General features: G+C 41.3%; 1 protein-coding gene across 5 annotated transcripts; it reads left to right on the forward strand.

The window, feature by feature from the left end:
* The first annotated feature begins 695 nt into the window (after window positions 1-695).
* On the forward strand, window positions 696-17,228 carry si:ch73-264p11.1 (SH2 domain-containing protein 1B). 5 transcript variants are annotated; one of them, XM_014413088.3, is made up of 6 exons: window positions 696-801; window positions 7,369-7,489; window positions 7,574-7,743; window positions 8,884-8,947; window positions 15,077-15,326; window positions 15,428-17,228. In XM_014413088.3, exons 1-6 carry the CDS (start codon window positions 719-721, stop codon window positions 15,466-15,468), a joined length of 729 nt encoding a protein of 242 aa, XP_014268574.2. In that variant the 5' UTR covers window positions 696-718; the 3' UTR covers window positions 15,469-17,228. The 5 variants fall into 5 exon arrangements, with proteins under 5 accessions (XP_014268574.2, XP_014268573.2, XP_004574505.2 ...); XM_014413087.3 differs by having other exon boundaries at window positions 7,369-7,743; XM_004574448.5 differs by lacking the exon at window positions 696-801 and adding an exon at window positions 6,085-6,690 and having other exon boundaries at window positions 7,369-7,743.
* The last annotated feature ends 5,502 nt before the right edge of the window (window positions 17,229-22,730 follow it).

Consider the following 22,730-nt stretch of genomic DNA (forward strand, 5'->3'; position numbering starts at 1 on the left):
AAGACCTTTGTGATGTTAAATTGCGAAGCTTTTTCCGTTCAGGGAAACGGGGTGGTCATGGCGGCACGTAGAGTTTCAATCACTCGCAAAAAGCAGTAATCTGCTGTCACTCAAAAACACAATGTCCAATCTCTCCCAAAGGTCGCAGGTGTGATGAGACTCGAGCTTGGAAATGTTTGTTATGCTATTTGTCAATAATGGTTAGAGCGCCACCTAGTGGCATGACTATAATCCTGGTTGAATAAGATGAAATGTTAGCTGGTGATTAAAAGCATGAAATCCATCAATGTGACATCACATCGGACGTGCCGGTTTGAGGTGTTGGCAGTGGCTCGACGTGCCGGGGGTGCGAGGGCCCTCATAACGCTGCTTGCAGCTTTAATTTTGTATTGTTTTTCGTGTCCCACTCCACGCCAGCAATAAAGCTGTGTTTTTTGAGTTTACCTTTTGTCTCTGTGAGTTTGCGTTTGGGTCCTACTTTTGCCTGCACACAGCCGTATTGTGACACTTTCACATTCTGGTTTAAACGTAAACTTTTTTATTTTTCCAGAAAGTAGCTGCAGAGTTTTGATGTTTGTGAGGAGCTGAGGCAGCGAGGAAACGGCGACATCCGGGAGTTCTGTAGGGACGGGGAAGACCGCGACGGACCGCGCGCTGCTCTTCATGGACAGCAGTGACCGCAGGAATCTCAGCTGTAACGCCACCGTGTTTCCTTCACATGTCGACGCCGCCTTCACCAAAGCGTGGGATACTGACACTTCCCCATTGGCTGCAATCACCTCAAACAGAAAGAACGGGCAGGTACAGACATGTTAAGATCACAGGACATATTATTGTAACTTTATTAGTACAACTTGTTTAAATTGCAGATCACAATAAAACCAAAAAAATTTACATGTGTGCTTCAAAGAGCCTGAAAAGGTGAATGTCATTTTAAATGGAAACAGTAAAACTATTAAACCTGATATATGTAAGATTTTATAACACCAATAAATAAAAAATCTAAATAATAAAGTAAAACTAAATAAAACATGCTTGTAACGAAGAAGAATGAAGAAGGATCATTGAGTGCAAGAGGAACTGACCTGAAAGATAGGATCACGGCAAAGCTTGAAACCTGGACCCTCTGTAGCTGGTTACAAGTGAAATATCCTCTGAGGATCTGCTAGATGATGTGGATGCAGCTCTACAGACATTGAGTATGGCTACAAGTACCTGGGAATCCCACAGGCACATCGGAAGAAGCTACTTGCAAAGCTGCAACCGCCAAGTACCTGCAGAGAGTCAGGCAAGTCCTGAGGAGTCAGCTGAATGGTAAGAACAAGATCCGGGCCATCAACACGTACGCCCTGCCCGTGATCAGGTACCCTGCTGGGGTAATAGGCTGGCCAAAGGAGGAGATAGAAGCCACTGACATAAAGACAAGAAAGCTCCTGACCGTGCATGGAGGGTTTCACCCCAAGTCCAGCACCCTGAGGCTGTGCGCTAAGCGGAAGGAAGGGGGCCGGGGACTGGTGAGTGTCAGCACCACAATCCAGGATGAGACAACGAACATCCACGAGTACATCAGAAGGATGGCCCCAACTAACCACATGCTCAGTGTCCTCAGGCAACAGAAACCCAAGAAAGAGGAGGCGCCATTATGGAAGGACAGGCCCTGCACGGTATGTACCACCAACAGTGGGGGTGGCTGATATCCAGAAATCCTACCAGTGGCTGGACAAAGCTGGACTGAAAGACAGCACAGAGGCACTAATCATGGCAGCACAAGAACAAGCTCTGAGTACAAGATCCATAGAGGCTGGGGTCTATCACACCAGGCAAGACCCCAGGTGCAGGCTGTGTAAAGATGCCCCAGAGACAATCCAGCACATAACAGCAGGGTGCAAGATGCTAGCAGGCAAGGCATACATGAAACGCCATAACCAAGTGGCCGGCATAGTGTACAGGAACATCTGTGCCGAGTATAACCTGGAAGTCCCGAGGTCAAAATGGGAGATGCCCCCAAGGGTGGTGGAGAATGACCGAGCTAAGATCCTGTGGGACTTCCAGATACAGACGGACAAAATGGTGGTGGCTAACCAACCGGACATAGTGGTGGTAGACAAACAGAAGAAGACGGCCGTAGTGATCGATGTAGTGATACTGAATGACAGCAACATCAGCAAGAAGGAACACGAGAAGCTGGAAAAGTACCAAGGGCTCAGAGAAGAGCTGGAGAAGAATTGGAGGGTGACCCAGAGGTAATTGGAGCGCTCGATGCAGTGACCCCCAAGCTCGGCGAGTGGCTCCAGCAGATCCCGGGAACAACATCTGAGATCTCTGTCCAGAAGAGCGCAGTCCTGGGAACAGCTAAGATACTGTACAGGACCCTCGAGCTCCCAGGCCTCTGGTAGAGGACCCGAGCTTGAAGGATAAAGACAACCCTGCAGGGGCGAGACGGGATTTTTTTAAAAAATACGCACAAAAATGTGAACATAAAAGAAAATGTAGAAGAAAAAAAAATCATTAAAATGGTTTTGTTTTACTTTAAAAACATTAAAACAAACCAGTTAATATAAAGAACAAATTTTAACTTCTTTTTTTTCAACTTTAAGGTTCAGGGTACACTGAAGGTGATAATAGCTTTTCCTTTAATTCGTCACACAGGTGTGTATCTGAACTTCATGTCTGTATACTTTGTGTATTTCTGTTAAATTAGCCTCAGTGAGGCTGTATATGTATATAAGGATAGATGTCTCCATGTGTTTGTGATACGGCTTCTGAAGCCATGCAGCGCTGCAGATCAACAGGGGGTGTCAGGGCTTTGAGCTCCACCCGCTCCATCTGAACTCCCCACGATTTGAATTCGAGGCACAGCGCCATCTGCAGGACAAATCAGGCACAGCAGGTTGTATTTACAAAACATATGTTTCTCATACCTGACAGCAGAAAACTTAAGAAAAATAAAGATGGCACTCGCAGGTGAACTCTTCCTGAAATCACCCCAAACTCAGCTGCACACCTTTGTGATGATATGAGGTGCAAAGTGCAACAAACCAGGAGGAAATACAAACCCAGCATCGATGTATCAGAAGATCCATCCGGTCCCAAGTCTGGATAAATGTGAAAGCTGCACCAGGAACCGTCTGGGCCAACAAGAACACGGCCTGGGGGCCGTTTACAACATGCATCACCCACATGAAGGGAGAAAAACACAACAGCACTGCATCCACAGTCAAGACCTGGTGACAGCAGAAGGCAGGGAGAGGTGAGGAAACATCAGTGTGCAGAAAGAAATAACTTCAGACTGTTATTGTGAAAGAAAAGCAGCTGATTCTGAGCAGGCCAGGTGGACACAGATGTGATCCTTATATGGGAATAACGGTCAGTGCGTGCCAGCTTTCAGTGATCACAGGATGCTGCTGACCTCTTGTGGCCAGATATTAAAGAACATGGTGCGCAGGTCTACTGTCTGGATGGCGTCCAACCAGGGGATGAACCAGACCAGACCTGCAGAGCGTCAGAAAGGCGAGAAGACCCCATTTTTATTAGTTGTGCTTCTTTGCATGGTAACACACAAATGTGAAAACTTGAAAAGACCAAAAGAAAAACACTGAGGCAGCGTGCAGTACAAATAAAAATAGTTTAAGTTAACTTAGTGGTGATATTTAAAGTCTCGTGTAGTACGAGTATTTGCACTTTATACCTAACATAATAATGTGTGTAATAAGGTATTTTTAATCATTACTTCAGCATCAATCATGACAGAACCACTTTAACGTTACTCTGTTTGATGCGCGATCCTGTATTTATTCTAATAGTTCTGAATCTCAGCTGTAATTTCAGAGTAAAGCGTGCTTTTCCTTCCACTCCGTCATAGCCAACGCTGCACATTTACACCCATAACGATGAAACAGAAGCTGAAGTCTTGTTGCTACAGGTCAGAAGAGAGAGAGTAACGTCTGGTACCGGGTCCTTTGGCTCGTCCTTCAACAGCCCGGCCCAGTCTGAAGGCGACAGCAACTACAACCTGCTCATCAACATAACACAAAACACTCACACATTCAAAGATGAATCCTACAGAGCTGAGGGTGCATTCACAGTGTTTTTGTGCAGTGATGACTGAAAGTTTCCATTTCACATCTGTGAAAGTCACCTGATGAAGCAGGACTGGCTTCTAAATTACAGATAATTTACTCTATTTATCCAGAAGATTGGGATTCAGCAGCTAAAAACACTAAACACATACAAGAAACATGACAAAACAAATTATGTTCATCGAGGCAAAAGAAGGAGCCTATACGAGATTATTTTAATCTTAATGTCAGTTAACTAAACAGTTTCATTTATTTATTTGCTTTGCATCTGATTTTAGTTGGTTTCCAGAATTAAAGAACTTTTGGTTTCTCATCTCAAAGTTATTGAATTAACAACGACAGAAAACCAAAAGAAATCCTCACATTTGAGAAGTTCGGAGCAGACTCTCTCTCCTGAGTAATCATTAGTGATTAGAAAGCCAACTAAAAGTAAAGAAAGAAGAATTACTGCTTGTGTTGCACTAGTGGAAAAAGCAGCAGAGAAAACAGGAGGACAGTTTCTAACATTGGATGAGGTGGGCCTACAGCCCGCCTTCAGTCTGCCACCGCTCACCGTGCTGACGTGCATAAACTCTGCACAGAGGGTGGAGGAAACACACCAACTTTAAACTCTGGTGAATATATTAAATGTAACTGATGCTTACTCATGTGGTCTGCAGGGCTGCAGAGAGCCTGCTGCTGGATATAGTGTGTTCTTCTTTTATGATGTTCTTTATAATGCTCGTGTAATTTTATGAAAGAACAAGGTTGAATGAGCAGCATGAAAATAACCTCCATATGTAGTCAATGCTTTGGAGAGAGTTTATATTCTGATAATTATTTTTATCTTTCTTTTTTTTATCTGTAACAGCATTACATTTAAATCTCCCCCGATGTCTTTATGTTTTGCTTAGAAGGAGCCAGACTTTTTAAAGTGCTCTTGAGCAATAATTCTCCACACTCCTGGCTTGCTCCTCTTGGAGTAACTTCCCCACAGTTCCTTTCTTCTGCCCTGGTTTCAACACAGATGGAGGTTACAGCAGTTCTTTGCCAGATCATTGTTGGCGTTATGGTGAGCATTGGGCCACCTGTGGTGACTGTTGTTTGCAATCTCCTGTTTGTAGTAACGCCATCTCTCCTCATCTCTCCGAGTTACCTGCAGCAGCGCTCTTGGAAACTCAAAACCAAGCTTGTCCACTTCATCACGTGATTTCAGTAACTAGTCAAAAGATCCTGTCACCTGATCAACAGGCGGCCTACTCTCTGCCTGCTGCTCTCACTAAGTCTTGGTTTGCCACCAACCGCCCACAGACCCAATCGCGGTTCCATCCTCCTACACAAATAAGACCCATACTGTTGCCTATGCAAACTATATTGCTCTCTTAGACTTCTTTAACCTCCTCTGTAACGTCCTCTCTGGCAGAGCTCCTGTGTGCTCTTCTGCTCTGTCATGATCTAAGGCTGCATTTCAAAGCAGCGGAGTTTGTTATCTAGTCAGAAGTGATGGAATTATGGACACAGGGAAGTCCACTTCAGCATTGCAATGATCCCAAACACACTTCCAATGCAGTAAAAGCGTATCCGCATATCTGGAGAACTATTCCTGAAGACTTCTTAAAGAAATGACCAGAAAGCTGCCTCAGAGTTCAGGCTGTGTTGAAGAATGAGTGTGCTCATACCATATATTGACTTTCAAGCTCATTAGAATTGTACAAAGTTTTGTTTTGTTTGTCACATGTTTGCGCGTTTCAATGAATTTTACTGAAAGTGAAGTGGCTCATGACTTTTGCACAGTATTGCATTTATGACAAGCGTTTTAACACACACAACAAAACTGCAGTTTTTTGCTCAGGTTTTGGAAAGCTGGCCTCTTGCTGTGCTGCTCTCACAGAGAAGAAGTGTGCGGCTCTTCTGCCTGTAGAAACCATCACACCGCTTCCTCGTACAGACTGGGTTAAGTGTGTGTGTTAAAAGGTTAGCGCTTTATTCTGCTGGTTTCTCTCAGAGACGGTTTAGCAGCATCTACACAAACAGAAGCTCATGTTGGTTTGCTGCTCTCTGACACTGCGACCATCTAGTATTTTAAGCAGACTAAATATGGCTTTGAACTTAAAAGCTTTTATACCTGTTTGTTTTTAAGTTTTATCTTAGAGAAATACAATAACATTTAATTTTTAAGACTAGAAATAGTTTCCCCCCAAAGTTTGTATAAAAAAACGCCCAAAAGCTGCAATAAAAATCTTTTTTTATTCACTTTTTTTACTCAGTGTTTCTAGAACTTAATATGCAAACCCCAACTCTCCCACCCAAAACAACGACATTTATTGCACAATGAATGAACTTCATATTTTTGTTTAATAAATAAAACAAATGTTCTATCAGCTAATATTTTAGCTCTGCTCTCTGATGACTCATGATTTCCTCTCAGTACAGTTCATTTACAGAAACGAGAGCCTGAGTCTGAGCGGTTTCCCTTCTCTTACCTTTACACACATCCAGGCTGAAATGGGGAAGGTGACGACCGACAGTAGGGTCAGCACCTTACCGACTGCCTCTACCACCACCCCGCCGCTATTCTGGCCTCCACCTGCAGAAGACGGAGAAGCAGCAGGATGGATGAAACTATAATTCTGTAATTTCCTTCGGGATTAATAAAGTATTCTGATTCTGATAAATTGAACAAACAAAAAGATACTTGCTCTGTGCTGACCTGATCTACCACATGACTTTGTAACAATGAGCTCTCAGCCACACAGGCCTGCAGGTTGGTCCGTGACCCCCCGATCTGTGACTGTTAAGCTACGAGGGCAATTAAATATTTGTGATAACTGACGAGAGTCGGTTAAAAAATAAAATAAATAAAAACCAGAAAGCCTGCAAATCCGTTTTGACAGTAAAATGTCTTAGACAGATTCTGCTCTGAATCCTGAGGCAGACCTGCCTTTATCAAAAATCTTTGTTTTAATAGTTTTACAGTAATGGCGCTCTAAGACACCGTTAGAATGTAAAGTATAATATAAATGAGTTTGTAATTCATTCTTCTAAGCTTGTAACCAGACTTTACACATTGTCTGCTTACCGATCAGCAAAATCTTTCTTTGACTTCCTGTTCTCACCTCTCTCTGATTCTTCTGCTTTAACTAAAAACATTAGTCAGTTCTATCCTGCACATACCTGCACATGTGTGCTGGTTATATCACTGATGTTACTTTCTCTCTCCTCTCTCGCTTGTGTTCGCACACACGTTACACACTTCCTGTGAAACTGCTTTAGTGTGAGCGGCTTTCTTCTCTCTTCTCATTCTGCTCAGTGCCTCCAAGCGCTGCGCACCGACCTCTCTCTGCTCACCTCCTTCATCCCGTCGTTTCCCACCGGGAACCTGGACTGAGCTCTTTTATGGCCCCTGCTCGCTCTCCGAGGGAACTCAGACAGTGAGTTCTCAGACAGTTCTTGGAAATGAGCCTGTTTTGAGAAAGCAGAAGTTGCTGAGAGGTGTTTTGGCTTGTTCATGTCAGTCGGTTGTCTGCTGGCTTCTCTTCACCATGGCAGCAGCTCTGCCTGCGTGCTACCATGGCGCCATGACTAAGAAGGAGTGTGAGGATTTGCTGGGAAAGAAGAACAAGGATGGAGCTTACCTGATCCGAGACAGCGAGACCATCCAGGGAGCCATGTGTCTTTGTGTCTAGTAAGTACTCTGCACCACGGAGTCAGGCTCCATACACCAGACTTACCTTTATCAAAACTTCTTTCTTTTAACAGCTTCATAGGTAAAGACACTCTATGGTATCAATGGAATATGAAGCCTAATATAGAATATGGTATCATTCATAGCAGGTTGTCAGGTAGGCTAACCTTGTAACCATCCTCTTGGTGGTTCTGTCTGCAGATTCATGATCGATAGGAGACTTTTTAAGTTAAATCGCTTTAATTGTGAGAAGAGCGCGATGAGGAAAAGAGGACTCTAATGTGACTTTGGTTTGGGAGGACTAAACAAATAAAAGTGCTCCCTCAAATCAAATTCAAACCTCGCTCTCCTTCAGTCTCTGAAAACCTCATAAGGATGTGAAGCGTTTGGGCAGTGAGGAATGAGGTGAATATAGTGACCTAAAATCCTCTGTAGCGAGCGTCAAAGGGGGAAGAGAGTATTTTAATATAATAAACCAGGTAATTTAGTTTTAATGAGCTTTGTTAAGAAAGGCCGTTGAATAAAAGCAATAATGGAAAAACGTAACCAGATCTTTTTGCTGATGCAGCAGTGTGCATGCAGGTTTTTCCTAACCTCTGCTGTGTTGACAGCAGGGAGCATTTAGCAATTCTATGAATTATATTAGAGGCAAAAGATGTTCCGTTGATCTAAGCAGATTATACTCTATAATAAAAATCACGATAAGAACGTTTTTGCGTGGGTATTATTACTCTAGGAAGTGTACACCTACACAAATACCACAATATCAGCTGTGGTCAAGTAAGGTTCCACTCTAGCTCGTTGCTGCTTCTGCATCTTTTTTCCATGACCTGCACGTAGTGTTTACATACAAGTAAAAAGTACATTAAGATTTGCACAACTTTTTTTGTGCACTGCCAACGTTTTCTGTTTGTGTAGTTGTTAAGGAAGCTGCTTATTACTGATAAGAAGATTCAAACTATGAGAAAATTGAGTCATGTGACCATGTGTTCTTCTTCCTCTTTTATTTTGTGTGAACAAACAAAGTCAGAATTTTGTTGCATAAAAGGTTTTTTACACACGTCTAAATAAACAGTTTTTTCCTTAACCTTACTTCTTCTGTGGTCCTCTAACAGCAGCATAAATCTCCTTTTCTTTCAGTAAACAGAAGGTGGTGTACACCTACAGACTGCTGCAGTCACACAATGGATACTACACCCTCCTGGTAAAAGAACACACACACAAATGACCACATGCAGAAACATTTGCAGCTGCAGCCAGGTCCTTGAATTCAGAATTATTCCTTGTTCTGTGTTTGCAGTAAACTGAGACTCTAAATGCTCTTTCACGCTGCAGGATTTTAAATCAAGCGGTAAAATATTTACTCTTAGAAGCAGAAGAGTCTTTTCTATTCAAAAATGTTCTTCGAGGGGCCGCCTCCTGCCAAGCGTTCTTTAAGGAATCACTTTGTGTGGTGTAAAGTTTATTTGGACGCCTCATCCTCATTATTGTTTTATGCATTTTAGCCTTTTTTGATAGGAAAGCACAAAGAGTCGACAGGAAGGCAGGGAGAGAGTGATGATGTGCAGGAAATGGTCTGGGGCAGGCTCAAACCCAGGCACCTGCTTGTGCGGCACCTGCAGTAGGTCATATGAGTCACTAGCTCAACCAAATGAGCAATAGCGATGCCCTGTTATCATTGTCCTCAAAGGTGTGCACCTGTGAACACAGGCCCCAACAAAGTTGACACCTGTGCCACGAAGCTGCCTGCTGCAGTTTGTGTGCCGATGTTGATGCCAGATGAGGTTTGCAGCTCTGTAGTTATTGAGACAGCAAAGCGCTGGTGACTCTTCTGCGTGATGCAGCACTCAGCGAGCCTGTGCTGGAACTCCACATGATGCTTTACTTCGTGTTTGGGTTTCTGTGGTTTCCAAATGCTTCGGCCTCGCAATAACACCAGCTAAAGCTAACTGTGGAAAGGAAGAAATGTCACCGACTGAATTGTTGCAACAGTCTCATCCTATTATAGCACCACACTCGAATTCAGTGGCGTTTCTAAAGACCGACTGATTGGCTAGGTGCTTGATTTCCTTAAGGATTGCGATTTTTACATGCCTGTGGCTTTGAGAGCCTCAATTCAAACCTCAATTCAAAAATTAATTGAGGATTAGTCCATGTAGTGTATGTATATTTAAACATATTTGCATATGTGATCTATAGTACATAGAAAATATTTCTTTTTGAATATGTAATATTTTAGACTAAAATAAACAATAATGACATGTCAGTTAAGCTATTTGCTATCATAAAATTAGCAAAACTCAAAAACAGGTCTCGGCGCCGGCTTAGCACAGTCGGATGAGCAAGTGGCCAACCCGGGTTTAAGTGCTGCATGTCTTCCCCTCTGCTTTCCTGTCGATCTTTGCTGTTTCTAGTAAAGCCAGTTACAGGCACAAGCTCCTGGTCATTAGTCGGAGCTACTGAGACCTTATCTTATGTCTGAGAACATCTGAGAAAGCTCTCCTCTTCCACGCTCTGACTTCCAAATATGGAGCGTGGATGTAATATAATATAAATTCATTTAGATTGTATTTCAAATAACTAACATGAAACAAATTATTAAAAACTGAAGCAGAACATAAAACTGATGTTCGGTGGCACATCTTTGGGGAACAATTTTAATAAGAAACTCGTATTTTTTCTCCAGTAAGCGTTTGTTGAAACTCAGACGTTAAAGCGTCCTCAGAAAAATTAACCACAGTTCCTCGAATAATCCCAGAGCAGGGTCCTTTGTAGTGTCAGGTGAACAGAGAAAACCCCTAAACGAAATGACCCTCTCCGAGCAAGCCGAGTAGTTCTGAGAGCGTAGATGTTTTAAATGGTAGAGCTGTGAAGATGTGACTGTCAAGGTTAACATTATTCTGTCGCTGTGAGCCATCTTTATCCTTTGTTTTGTCTGTTTCTTGGTAAATGAGTTGCACTCAAAAGACGAGTGAAGGGAGGCAGAACTGTACGAAGTTTACATAAAGAACAATCGCACAGTTACACAAAATTACAGACAACGTCAGTACCAACAAAACACAACCACACAAGTTTCATATATTTTACTGATTTTTTTTAAATTTGAGTATTTCAGCAGGTTTCAGTTTTAAACAGATAAAACCACAGCTGGTAAACAACCCAACAACTCACCCCAGCAGGACAGTTTGCCATCAACACCAGAGGACGCAAAGAAGCAAATTTACAACCATTATAAAGAGCTCAAAGTGCTATCCTGCACCTAAGCTTTCATATTTCTATTCAATCCAACATACTACGAGCAGGACAAGTCCAAGCTCCTCCCAGAGCCAGCAGAAATTATTTTCATGATCAGAAGCGTTCTGATTAATCAGAAATATCAAAATAATCAAATAATCAAATAATTATTTGCTCAGTTAGCCGTCATTCTATTTCGGAAAAAAATGTTCTTATCACTTTCTCAAGATGTTGAGAAAGTGATAAGATGTTATCAAGATGTTGTCTTCAAATAATTTGTATTTGGTTCACGGACAGAAACCCAAAAACACACGCGACATGTCAGAGGAACAAACTCACGACGCCACAAAAACAAAATAATATGAAAAAGACAGATATTAAAAGTGCGAGAAAGAAAGAAAGATAAAAAAAATAGAGGCTGATGGACTCCAAAATTTATTTCACCAAAAAAATAAGGGAGAAAATTCTGTCTGTATTTTAGCAGAATCTGTTCTAAATCCAGTTAAAGTATGTTTTACTCTTCATAGATAAAACGACGATGGCAACACGTGTTTCTTACCTCGTGCATACCGGTTAAAACTGTGGAGCTGCATCAGCCAAACATTCCTACAATTTGAATCTTATTTCTTATCAAAGAGGTATATATAATTATTACATTTAAAAATGTTTAAATCTATGTGAAATGATCTTCTAGTTTTACTCCTCAAACTGAAAAACATCATTAAAAAGTCCATGAATTCATTTCTCAGCATTTCATCAAATTGCCAGGCGGCTGAAACCTGTACCAGCGTCCACCACAAACACAGGGCGAGACGATAGTGGTAAACAGCGCAATGCTGCTAGCCAGCTGCTAACAAAGTGTTAAACAGATCGTGTTTTGCTTATCAAACATCTCACCACAAACTATAGCGAGAAAGAAAATACGTCATGTTAAAAAAACAGAGGAGCTATTAGTAATCCCTGAGGAGCCGGCTGGGGCTCAGAGCGGGCGGCTCCCACCAGGAAGGTCAGTGGTTCAGTCCCCGGCACCTCCAGTCTGTATGTCAAAGTATTGTGGTGAAAGCTTCTGGGCCAGTGTGTGACCAGCATGAGTGAAGTCAAACAAAGGAATCAGTCACAGATAAAAAGTGCAACTGAGTGAATGAGACTCAAATCAGTCCTTCACTGTGCACTTTATTTTACAGGATTTCAAAAAAAAAGTTGTTTGCTGAGAAAAGGAAAACACAAAGTTAATGGCAAAACCAGTTAAAATAGTTTAATATGCTATATATGTTTACATTTTGTACATGTTTTCACTGTGTTTTGAGTTCCATTCAAAAGAGGAAAATACTTTGGTCTCATCACCGCGTCTGCACAAAATCAGTTTGGAGCTTTAAACGTCACCAATGTTTCCTTTAAATGTTTCCATCTGTCTGTTAATCGTTGTTGAAGTTCAGCTCGTTTTCTGTTTATCTCAGAGTCTTTCCCATGCCTTTAAAAATGGAAAACAAACGCTAAACAGCTGACTGTACATGAACATTTCACCTCGATCATGGAAAGTCAGTTGTCGTGAAGTCTCCCCACAGGAAACTCCTCTGACGTTCGTTAGACCCCACACTGAAGGGCATCATTTTATCAGAGTCAGTTTTTTCCACAACACGCAAAAAAATAAGTGTATAAAAGCATAAAAGCCACAGATTTATTCAACTGCTGCCGGCGTGCGTGAGCTGTTCTACTTTAAAAGTAAGCCCGTGGGCTCAGTCTCAGGATGTGGCTTCTGGAGGTTTCACTTTTCCCCCTACGATTATCTATTATTAGGGGGTGATTTAAATATTTAAAGATATATTTATTGATCTATTTCACTATTCTACAATACTTCCTTTGCTAATAAGTAAAGGAAAACAGTTGTTGTTGTTGTTGTTGGCCTTTTTATGGTCTTTTTGAAATAATGTAACTTCTCCATTAGAATGAATCTTGTGCTTCAGTGCATTTGCATAATTTACGAGACAGCCATGTCTGCGAATGGAACTGACAAAAATTTATTGTTACCAGCTGACTTTTCATTCAACAGTCTTAGCAGGACTTGAGATAGTCTGGTCTCAAAATCAGTAAATCTACAAATGCACTTGATTAATTTGTTTTCTATGAAAGGAGATGTTTGCAGGTGTGTGTGCTCAGGTAACCTTTTAAATATTAAAGTTCATGAAAGTACAATTAGAAGAAGACAGAAGGAATATGGCTTGTTTCAGCTTGTTTCAGCTTGTTTTGTAGCCACCTTACAGTCACTGAGTGTCCATGAACACCTCTGTGTACCAAAGTATTCTATGGTCAAATATGAGGCCATCGGTCTGAAAATGGGTCATACAGCAGGACAATGATCCCAAGCACAGCAGCAAATGTACAAAAGAGCGACCTGAAAAAGAAATGAATAAACAGGCTGCAAAGGACCAGTCAAAGTTCACACCGCAACCCGACTGAGATGCTGTGGGAGGAACTTATTAAGAGAGCTGCGCATAAACGAATAACCACAAACCTCACAGAACTGAAGCAACTCTAAAGACGAGCGGGCTAAAATTCCTCCACCAGCATGTGAGAGACTCATGCACTCAGTCACACAGAAAACTATTGCAAAGTATTGCTGGTAAAGGTGGTTCAACAAGCTACTGGATGAAGGCATGCACTGAGTTTTAAAAAACACAACTTCTGCATTTTGTTTTAGTCTTTGCCAATATTACACCACGCCGTAACAATATGTCACAAGTCATCATACAGGACTTCTTCTGAGGTTATATAACTTTAAGAACAGATAAGAACTAGATTCATTATTTGTTATTCTTATAAAACCGTAGTACTAAAAGAGGATTTCCTTAATTTTTACATCGACTGTATTTTCAAGTTTTGACGAAAACCTCATAAAAAAACAAACAAACACTTGAGGTTTGGGAAAGTCCAACTTCAAATTCAGTTGGTTCCAAACGAAGTAGTAAATATTCAGAAGTGCAGTGGAAACCCCCTTTAAAAGTCACAAATGACAGTCATATGAAAAGCGAGGGGTCCTACATGAAGACTGTAGCCAAAGACTGAGCGTTGTTCTCTCATTGAACTCTTTTCACGCTCTTTAAAAGCAAAACATTTGATGATGTCATAGTTTGCTGTGGAAAAGTGACACTGACTTTTTCCCCCTATTTTGTTCACATGTGTTGCACAACAGTGAACAACCACAGTTGTGTGGGTTTCCCTCGTGCTCCCAGAACAGCTCCTACCTGTTAGGTGCTGAAAGCCTTAAAGGAGTTCCTGATGCAGCAAAACCTACTTGTGATGTCTATCGTCTGATCATCCAACCATAACTTTCAGTATGTGTCAGCTTTGGCCACAACAACAATTATAATAAGAAAACTGTTAAACTGAAGCGGTGCTGGGAACATGACACGCATAAAGTTCAACAACGTTTATCGCACCATCATTCTGCTTCTGACAATTTGTTGAGTGAACGTTTTTATAGTCTTGAAATTCTTTAAACGATGTTTCAAGGAAATAAGTTGAATACACTGGCTGCAGAGTGTACCCCACCTCTGGCCCTGTCACAGCTGGTGTAGACCCCATCCGGCCCATAAACTGATATTCAGTTTATCTTTATCAACTGAATATTTGGTGCAAAACGTGGTGAAATTGGCACGTTTTCTGATGTTCTGAATGTTTTTCAAACAAAAAAAGAAAAGAAAAAAAGACAATAATTTGCTTTAATAGTACAAATGTTTTAAATGTTTTCAAAGTTACAAGCCTTCGAAACACAAAGTAGTGCCTCATAAATAAAGGAGATAGCCACAGGAAATCTTCAGGCGTGAAAAACAGATAAGCCTTGTTAAAAACTGCTTCACACCCACTCCAAGTGTCGCAACCTCAACCCGAAATTCAAAATAAAAGCCAAAGAAACAAGGTTTTTTTGGACAAATGTTCGAGGGTCATCTCACCATGTGAGAGCACTAGCTGCTTAAATAAAACGATGATATTTTACACTTTATTTTTAAACAGCTCATCTTGTAACTGTGATTACTCGGCTGATTTTTGGAGGATGATGGACCTTTGTTATATTTACTTTATGCTGTTCTTGTTTCATCAGACAGCGGGGGGTTTGGATGAGACATTTTTTAAGACTATTGACGATCTGATTCGTCACTACAAGAGGAAGAACCAGGGTCTGGCCATGCATCTGCGCCACTCAGTCAAAAGGAAGACGGCCTTGCTGATCCAGCCACAGAGAGAGCTGCAAGCACAGCCTTCAAAGTCACCTGAACAAAGGCCGCGCAGGACTGAACGTGAGCCATGGAGGCAGCCTGACACCGTACCCGAGGAAGAACATGATTACGAGAGTACGCCTTACATTTTCTCCGTTTCTGTTCTTTTCTGTCCTATTTCTGTCTCGCAGCATCTTCTTTGGTTTGTGTGTTTGACCTTCGCTCTGTTTATTCAGATGCTCCTGAGTCTGAGTACGTCGAAGTCCTTCCTGATTAACGTCGGCCATCAAACACCAAATGAGATGTTTGGGGGAAATCAGTGACAAGAAGCTCACAGGCTGGATCTTATTCAGGATGATGACATGTGGACGTATACACACTGTACCTACATACATCATCATCATCGCCATGTGTGCTACAAGGGTATCAAAGCTTTTACTGCAGCTGAACTATTCACAATGCTCTCGGATCAGGATTCCAGGAGATGCACTGGATTTGAAGAAATGCAGCCTCAGTGCTCCCATCAGGATGAACTGCAGTAACTCCACCGTCCTTTTTCCTCCACTGACGTCATCTGGTCATGATCTAACTGCAATACTGTCACAAACCTGAGACGAAACAGCTGTTTTAAGTTATTCCACTGGTTCCTGGGCCGAAGGAGCCAGGCCGCTCGTGGATCCACCCAAGTGATAAACTTTTAGGTTTTGTTGTTTTTATTATCAAACGCATATGTAAATATAGATTTATGTATATTTTTTATTGCAACAAAATTATGTATTTGGTGCGATGCTGTCACCTGGTTTATGAAATGAGGAGCAGAAAGTGGGCAGGAAGAAACTCATCCTTATGAAAAGCACGATGAACAAACTCTAGCGGTTTATTTTCCATCTAAATGCTTTAAGGTCAATGTTGTTCTGTGAGGTTTACTCTTTATTTTTCCCGTGAGGTACAGAGCTCGCCGACGTGATTTAGATTTATTTTGTGCATACGTCTACTAATTAAAGACAAAAAGAAACTGTCCGTGGCAGCAAAATGAAATAAAATGTCTCACACTGCACACTTGTGAGAGAAGTCCTGAATCTCTAAAACTGAAATCACTCCAAAATATGATGCGTCACTGTGGCTCCAGCGCAACGTGCTGGAAAGCCTGGACATTCACAAAGTGACTTCCTTCTTCCTTGTTTTCTTTAGTAATTCAGAATGTGTTTAGTATTTCTATATTAGTGACGTCAATATAAATATACATTTTTACTGTCAGAATAGTTTTATTCAACAAGTTGCTGAAGACATTCCTCTGAGATTTCGGTCCATGTTGACATCACAGCGTCACATCCATGAGGTGGATCTCCCTCCACCACATCTCAAAGGTGCTCTATTGGATTGAGATCTGGTGACTGAGGAGGGTGCAGCGAGCTCACTTTCATGCTCAAAAAACAGTTTGAGATGCTTTGAGGTTTGTGACATGTCCTGTTATTCTGCTGGAAGGTGCTGTGTTCATAAAGAGATGGAGACGGGCAGTAACAATACTCAGGTAGGCTGTGGTTGTCAAATGATCCTCAGCTGATACTAAGAAGCTCAAAGTGTGCCAAGAAAATATCCCCCGCATCATCAAACCTGCGGCTCGAACATACGAGGCAGGAGGATCCGTGCCGTCGTGTTCTGACCCTACCGTGTGAATGTCGCAGCAGAAATCGAGACTAGTTGTTTGTTTTCATTTTCTGTTGTCTGATTTTGGTGAGCCGTGTGAACTGCTTCAGTTTCCTGTTCTTAGCTGACACTTGTTAATGCGTTTAGAGAAGTTCTTTTGCATACATTAGATCAGCCCATCTGGTTGTAGCTCCTAAACCTTCAAATCGGCTGAATCTGTGGTTTGGTTTAAAAGTCTGAAAATTAATTTCTATAGGTGATCTTTTCTTGAACCTTTTCCATAATCTGGGCCCTTTGGTTCTTATTGTGTTTGTATAAGAGTGTATGCAGGAAGAAAAGTGTTGCACTAATAATATTTAGTGAGAGATGAGGAAAAAGGTCATGCATGAAGGAAAAAATACACATACCACTGTGCTAAAGCTGTGTTCGTCTCTGGTCCTTGAGACTGCTTATTTTAGGATTTTAGGCGATTCCCATCAAGATGCTTCAGTCAAACAGCCACCTCAGAGAGTTGCAGCATGGCCTGGAGGTGTCAGTATCACAATCTGCGGGGAGTACGATCATTTGTTATGAAAAAAGAGGACCCAGAAGATTAAAGAAGATTAAACAATAAACACACAGGACGGTTATTAGGGAAGAGGAGATGGCAGGGACAAATCAGGAGTAACGAGACAGTTACAACATAACCAACAAAATAAAATAGGAAGCACGTGTTTTGATCGCTGGCTCCAGTCTGCATGCTGAAACTTCCTTTGGTTACAAGATACAGAACCAACGTTAGTGTGAATGAGACTATGAGAATGTTATGCAGCATTTTCTCCACTTTGAATTCAGTTTGAAGAAGTAAAGAGACAAACAAACTTAAAAGAGACCATAAGATAAAAAAAACACAGACATCGCAAACGGACGAAACACGGGCAAGAAAAAAGTAACCAGAAAAGGAAGCAAGGGAATAGAAAGATAAGATCCACATGAATAGAATAGACAAAATATGAGTGCTTCAAGCAAACTGTGCAGGAATAAAATATAAATAGCGAACAGCAGAAATAAATAACAAATGGGGGAAAATATGTAGGATGAACAGGAACAAAGACACTGGAGAACAAAGTGGTGAGGGTTACTCAGACCACCATTAACTGACTAAATACATGAGAACTGGCACAGTGAGACGCGGTCACAGAGAGTGACAAGGTACAAGGCGCACAAAAAGAGGGACTGGCAAAATTAGACGTCTATCAGAAGTACAGAATACAGAGACAGACAGGCAGACGGTGAAACAAACATGGAGACAAAACCTGCCACACACAGAGACAACACTAACACGGCCTGAACATGAAAGGAAACAAATTTAGACCAGCAACTAAGAGGAAGCACTAATTTGGAAGGGAAATAATACCAGACATATGGTGCACTCTGAATATCACCAGTCTGTTGCAAAGCTAACAGAGAGACAGACAAGCATTCACACCTACAGCTAATTTAAAGATACCACTTCAGCATCACAGCCGGGTCCTTCTCTGTGTTATAAACGACACAGAGATGGCCCCAGCTGTGACGCTACAGTAGTTCATTTGTTGACTGATACATCGTCTCTCAGGAACGAGGGCGAAATGCCAACGACCGCCTGTCTGTTTTCAGGGCTGTATTTGAAGCCATGCTCAAATTAGGCAAAGTTTTAAGTGTTGCACATTTCGATGGGTTTTTTTCAGCTGACATAGTTTCCATTTGGGTCATGTGGCGTTAGATACCCCAGCGTGTGGTCATAGGGTGAAGAGCCCGGACGATTAGTGGGATTTTAGGTGTGGTGTAAAAATGACGCTGCAACTTTAAAAACGTTGTTGCTTTAAGGATTAACGTACAACCATACTTGGGCTGAGTTTGACACTGGTTCTCTTCAGTAATTAAAATAGCTTTTACACATGATAAGATCAAATGTCAGCTACACTGTGACAGTCGAGGGGCCACACTCAGATATATTTATGCGCTTGTTCTCTTTGTGTGATAAGAGTTTCCATCTGAATTTAACCCCTGTGTGGGGCTGATCTTTCATTTCATTTTATTTCAAGCTCAGATTCTTTGCCTTTGGCACATTTTCTGTGACGAGACTTCAAACCATTCCCACCGTCCTTATTAATCAACATGGTGAAGTGATTCTTCAGAAGGTGATGGGATAGGAAGAGTTTTTCAGAAAATGTCTTTATTGGAGAGGTCAGTGCAGACAGGACGGATGGGGGGAAGGCGAGGGGGGAATGACACACAGGAAACGGTGTTGGTCAGACCCAAAGACAGGCGTGGGCAGTGAGGACTCTCACCTTCAGACTCACTGTCTAATCAGTCTGACAGTGAGTCTGAAGACAGAGCAACCCAACACACGTTACTATGTTCATCATCATCATCATTGTTTATTTATATAGCACTTTAAAAACACACAAGGCTGACCAAACTGCTGAACAATAGAAACATAATAGATACCATAAGAATAATAAATACGATAAAATAATAAACATAGCGAAAAACAATAAAATACAAGTCAGTCAACCACTGAGTCAAAAGCCAGTGAATAAAAATGCTTTTTCAATCTGGATTTAAAAACCAGCACTGATGTCGATCGCCTAATGTGAAGAGGAAGATTATTCCAAAGCTTAGGAGCCACGATAGAGAACGCTCCGTCTCCTCTCAGTTTCAGCCGTGATTTGGGGACTGAGAGCAACAGCTGCTCAGCTGACCGGAGCGAACGAGTGGGGACATAGGGCTTCAGCAGGTGCCAGACCATTTAAAGATTTAAAAACCAACAAAAGAACTTTAAAATGAATCCTAAATTCAATTAGAAGCCAGTGCAGGGAGGCCAAGAGTGATGTTATCACTAAGCAGGACATTAAATCAAATTAATGAGACACCAAAACAAGAGCTGGAGCCCAAGACAGCCATGAAGTCACAGTGTACACAAATACACAAGAAACACAGAAACCAGCTGGGTGGATGTGGCTCGGGAACCTTCTGTTACCTTGAATGTCGGTGTTTTGAACGCTGGCTGCTCCAGTCTGCTTGTATTTGTCCAAGATTTCCCCTCATATCTTGGTTATGGTTATTTTTTCTTTTATTAAATTGATCACACTTCTGTTCATGAATGTGCTCTAACATCTAGCCATCACATAACCATCTACACAGTGTGTATTGTTTGGGAGTGAGAATCACAGGAACACTACACAAAGGGTTGATCTCGATCTTACTTTCCTCTGTTTCTGAAACCTTTTGAGCTTCAAAGCAGAAGAAATGTTGGTGTGAACCCTCCTTTCACTTCACAGCACTTGCTGGTTACATTTTTGGGTGCTAATGTGTGAAAATCTGAAATATGACGATTCACATCTCTGCAGCTACGTATCTCAAACAAGATTTACATTTACACGCAGGTTTTTTCCCCTCACGCAAGCAGAGTTATCACTTCTATGATTTTAGTTATTTTTAGCACAGAGGAAAACTCTGCTGTCCTTTGTACGTGGCAGTTCTTTTTTAAGCTATGGAACCTTTTTAAAATTAAACGAGTTTTAAATAATGTGATTATAATGAGGAGGCAATCGCCTAATCTGCATATCTGTCTATTTTACTTCCTCACCCTTTGTGTTTGCTCATTGCTGTTACACGCCATTAAATTTCAGTCTTAAAGGAGCCTGTAATTCGGTGATTGTCTATCATTTGTGCAAAACGCGCTTCTTTCTTCAAACTCTGAACTCTGAAAAGTGAAGGGCTTAACCCTCGTTGTCGGCACGGGCAAAACGCAGTTGCACATCCTGTGTTTGTTTTCACACCCTTTCAGCACGAACTGCTTCTGTTCCTCACTGACCTTTGTTAAACACAATGCCCGCTGTGCCTGAGATCAGCTGGGGTTTCATCACTGGGCGCAATTTCTTTTTTATTGAACATCATCATCCGTTTAAATACATGCAGTCTTTTTTTTCTTTTTTCAAAATAAAACCTGCAGACAGGAAAACGCCAAAGACACATAAGAAGAACAGAGCGCGGCAGAAAGCAGTGATGGGCCCCTAAGACCATCAGCAGGGTCTAACCACAGTTTCCACACTCAGACACTGAATCAAAAAGATGCGCACACCACACACATCCACCCACCATTGTCTGCAGTCTGCAGAGAATTCAATTAATTTGATCAAAGTCACTGCAGCTTCTCTTGTGTTCTTTAATTTGTTAGACTTCATAGTGTTTGCATGGGCTGCTGAGGTCAGCTGCACATGCATCATCATGTGGATGGATGCAAAGTGCTGCATTTTGCAGTCTTCTTTTCGTCTGCATGTGTCCTAAAAACAACATGCAACCTATATATGGCAACAAGAAACCTCAGTGCTCGATATCCTCTTTCGGCTAGTCACATCACCCTTGAGACATTATTTATGTTTCCTTATGTTTACCTTGTTATGTTCATGTCATTTATTATTATTTTTTCTTTCTTTCTGTGGAATTTGGTCACAGTTCTTGAGCTCCTTTCCAGACTAAAGTGATGTGTTGTAATTGGTATGTTTAACTAAATGACTCATATTATGATAACACAACATGCATCATTTATTTGCCTGCTTCTAAGAAACCAGGCAAATGCAAATGTAATTTTTTAAAGCGGTCTGAGCAGTAGGTAGGGTCTCTGAAGGTCTTTCAGCTTTTCTTTTGTTTTTATTTCAGTGGCTACTTTACCACTTATCTTCAGTCACTCGTACTTTATCGTTTTCAGATTAATGTTTTTTTTTTGTTTGTTTGTTTATTAAGCCACATTGGTGTATGATGATCAAACTGGAAGACCCAGGAGTATGGTGAAGGGAAACAGGAAGCAAATGATGAGATATGACAAATACTACAAGAACTGGACTGAAACATCAGTGACAGACGGTGTCGTGGAGTGCTGAATCCAGATTTAGGAGGAGGAGGATTCAGGAGGAGAGAGTTACAATAATTAATTTCCACAGCTTTCTGTAAAACACAGTGGAGGCTCTGTTGTGGTTTGGGGATGCATTTCAGCCAGGGATGTTGATCTTTTCAAAATTAATGGAATTGTGGAAATAGAAAAATACAGACTGGTTTTGAGGCATTTTCAGCACAATGATGAACCCATACACACTGCAGCCAATGCAGTTAAAGCATTCCTGGATAGAAAACACATTGGAGCACTATCAGTCGTGGATTGGCCTCTCCAGACCCTGATCCTACTGAAGACTACTGAAAGAAATGATGAGAATGGTTGCCTAAGAAAGTTCAGACCACGTTGAAGAAAACAGGTGGTTATATAAAAAACTGATGTATACTCTTGTTGCTATTCTAACAAGGGTATACATCAGGACAGGAAAATATGCTGTATTTTCTTGTATGACGATTCAATAAATTGATGACCCCCCCCCCCCCCCCCCCCCCCACACACACACACACACACACTGTTTTGGTTTCTATTTTTTGGTGAAAAGTATACTGTGGAAGAAACAGTTTGCTGTTATTTCTTTTAGAGTAAACCTTACAGGGGTTTGTGTGTAAAAATCAATTACATTTGTTGATAAGTAATTCAATAAAATAAAATTTTCTGAAAGTCATGTTTCAATGTAAATTTATTACATTTAAATAAATGTAATAATTTAATTTAATTTAATTCACTTTTCACTGTTGAACTACTACGGGTAATTGTTGCTCCGCCCCCTCTTGTTACGTGTATTCTCACATGGTCTCGTCCCTGTAATAAGGGTGTGCATTTTCAACAGCTTAATCTATTTTAAGCCATTACCATTAAATTCCTAAGCATTGTTTCAATCTGGCTCTTAAAACCCTTGTTCATTTTTAAAAATTGTGTAAATATGGCACCAAATAATCAATTATAATGTCGTTAATATTGATTTCATTTATTGT

Source organism: Maylandia zebra, linkage group LG9 (genome assembly GCF_041146795.1).
Source record: "Maylandia zebra isolate NMK-2024a linkage group LG9, Mzebra_GT3a, whole genome shotgun sequence".
In the NCBI taxonomy this organism is placed as follows: Eukaryota; Metazoa; Chordata; class Actinopteri; order Cichliformes; family Cichlidae; genus Maylandia; species Maylandia zebra.

Coding starts and splice junctions, on each gene's coding strand:
- si:ch73-264p11.1 (XM_014413087.3), top strand. CDS start 719: ATGTCGACGCCGCCTTCACCAAAGCGTGGGATACTGACACTTCCCCAT. Junction 7,744..8,883: donor GCCATGTGTCTTTGTGTCTA/GTAAGTACTCTG, acceptor CTTTTCTTTCAG/TAAACAGAAGGTGGTGTACA. Junction 15,327..15,427: donor GGAAGAACATGATTACGAGA/GTACGCCTTACA, acceptor CTGTTTATTCAG/ATGCTCCTGAGTCTGAGTAC.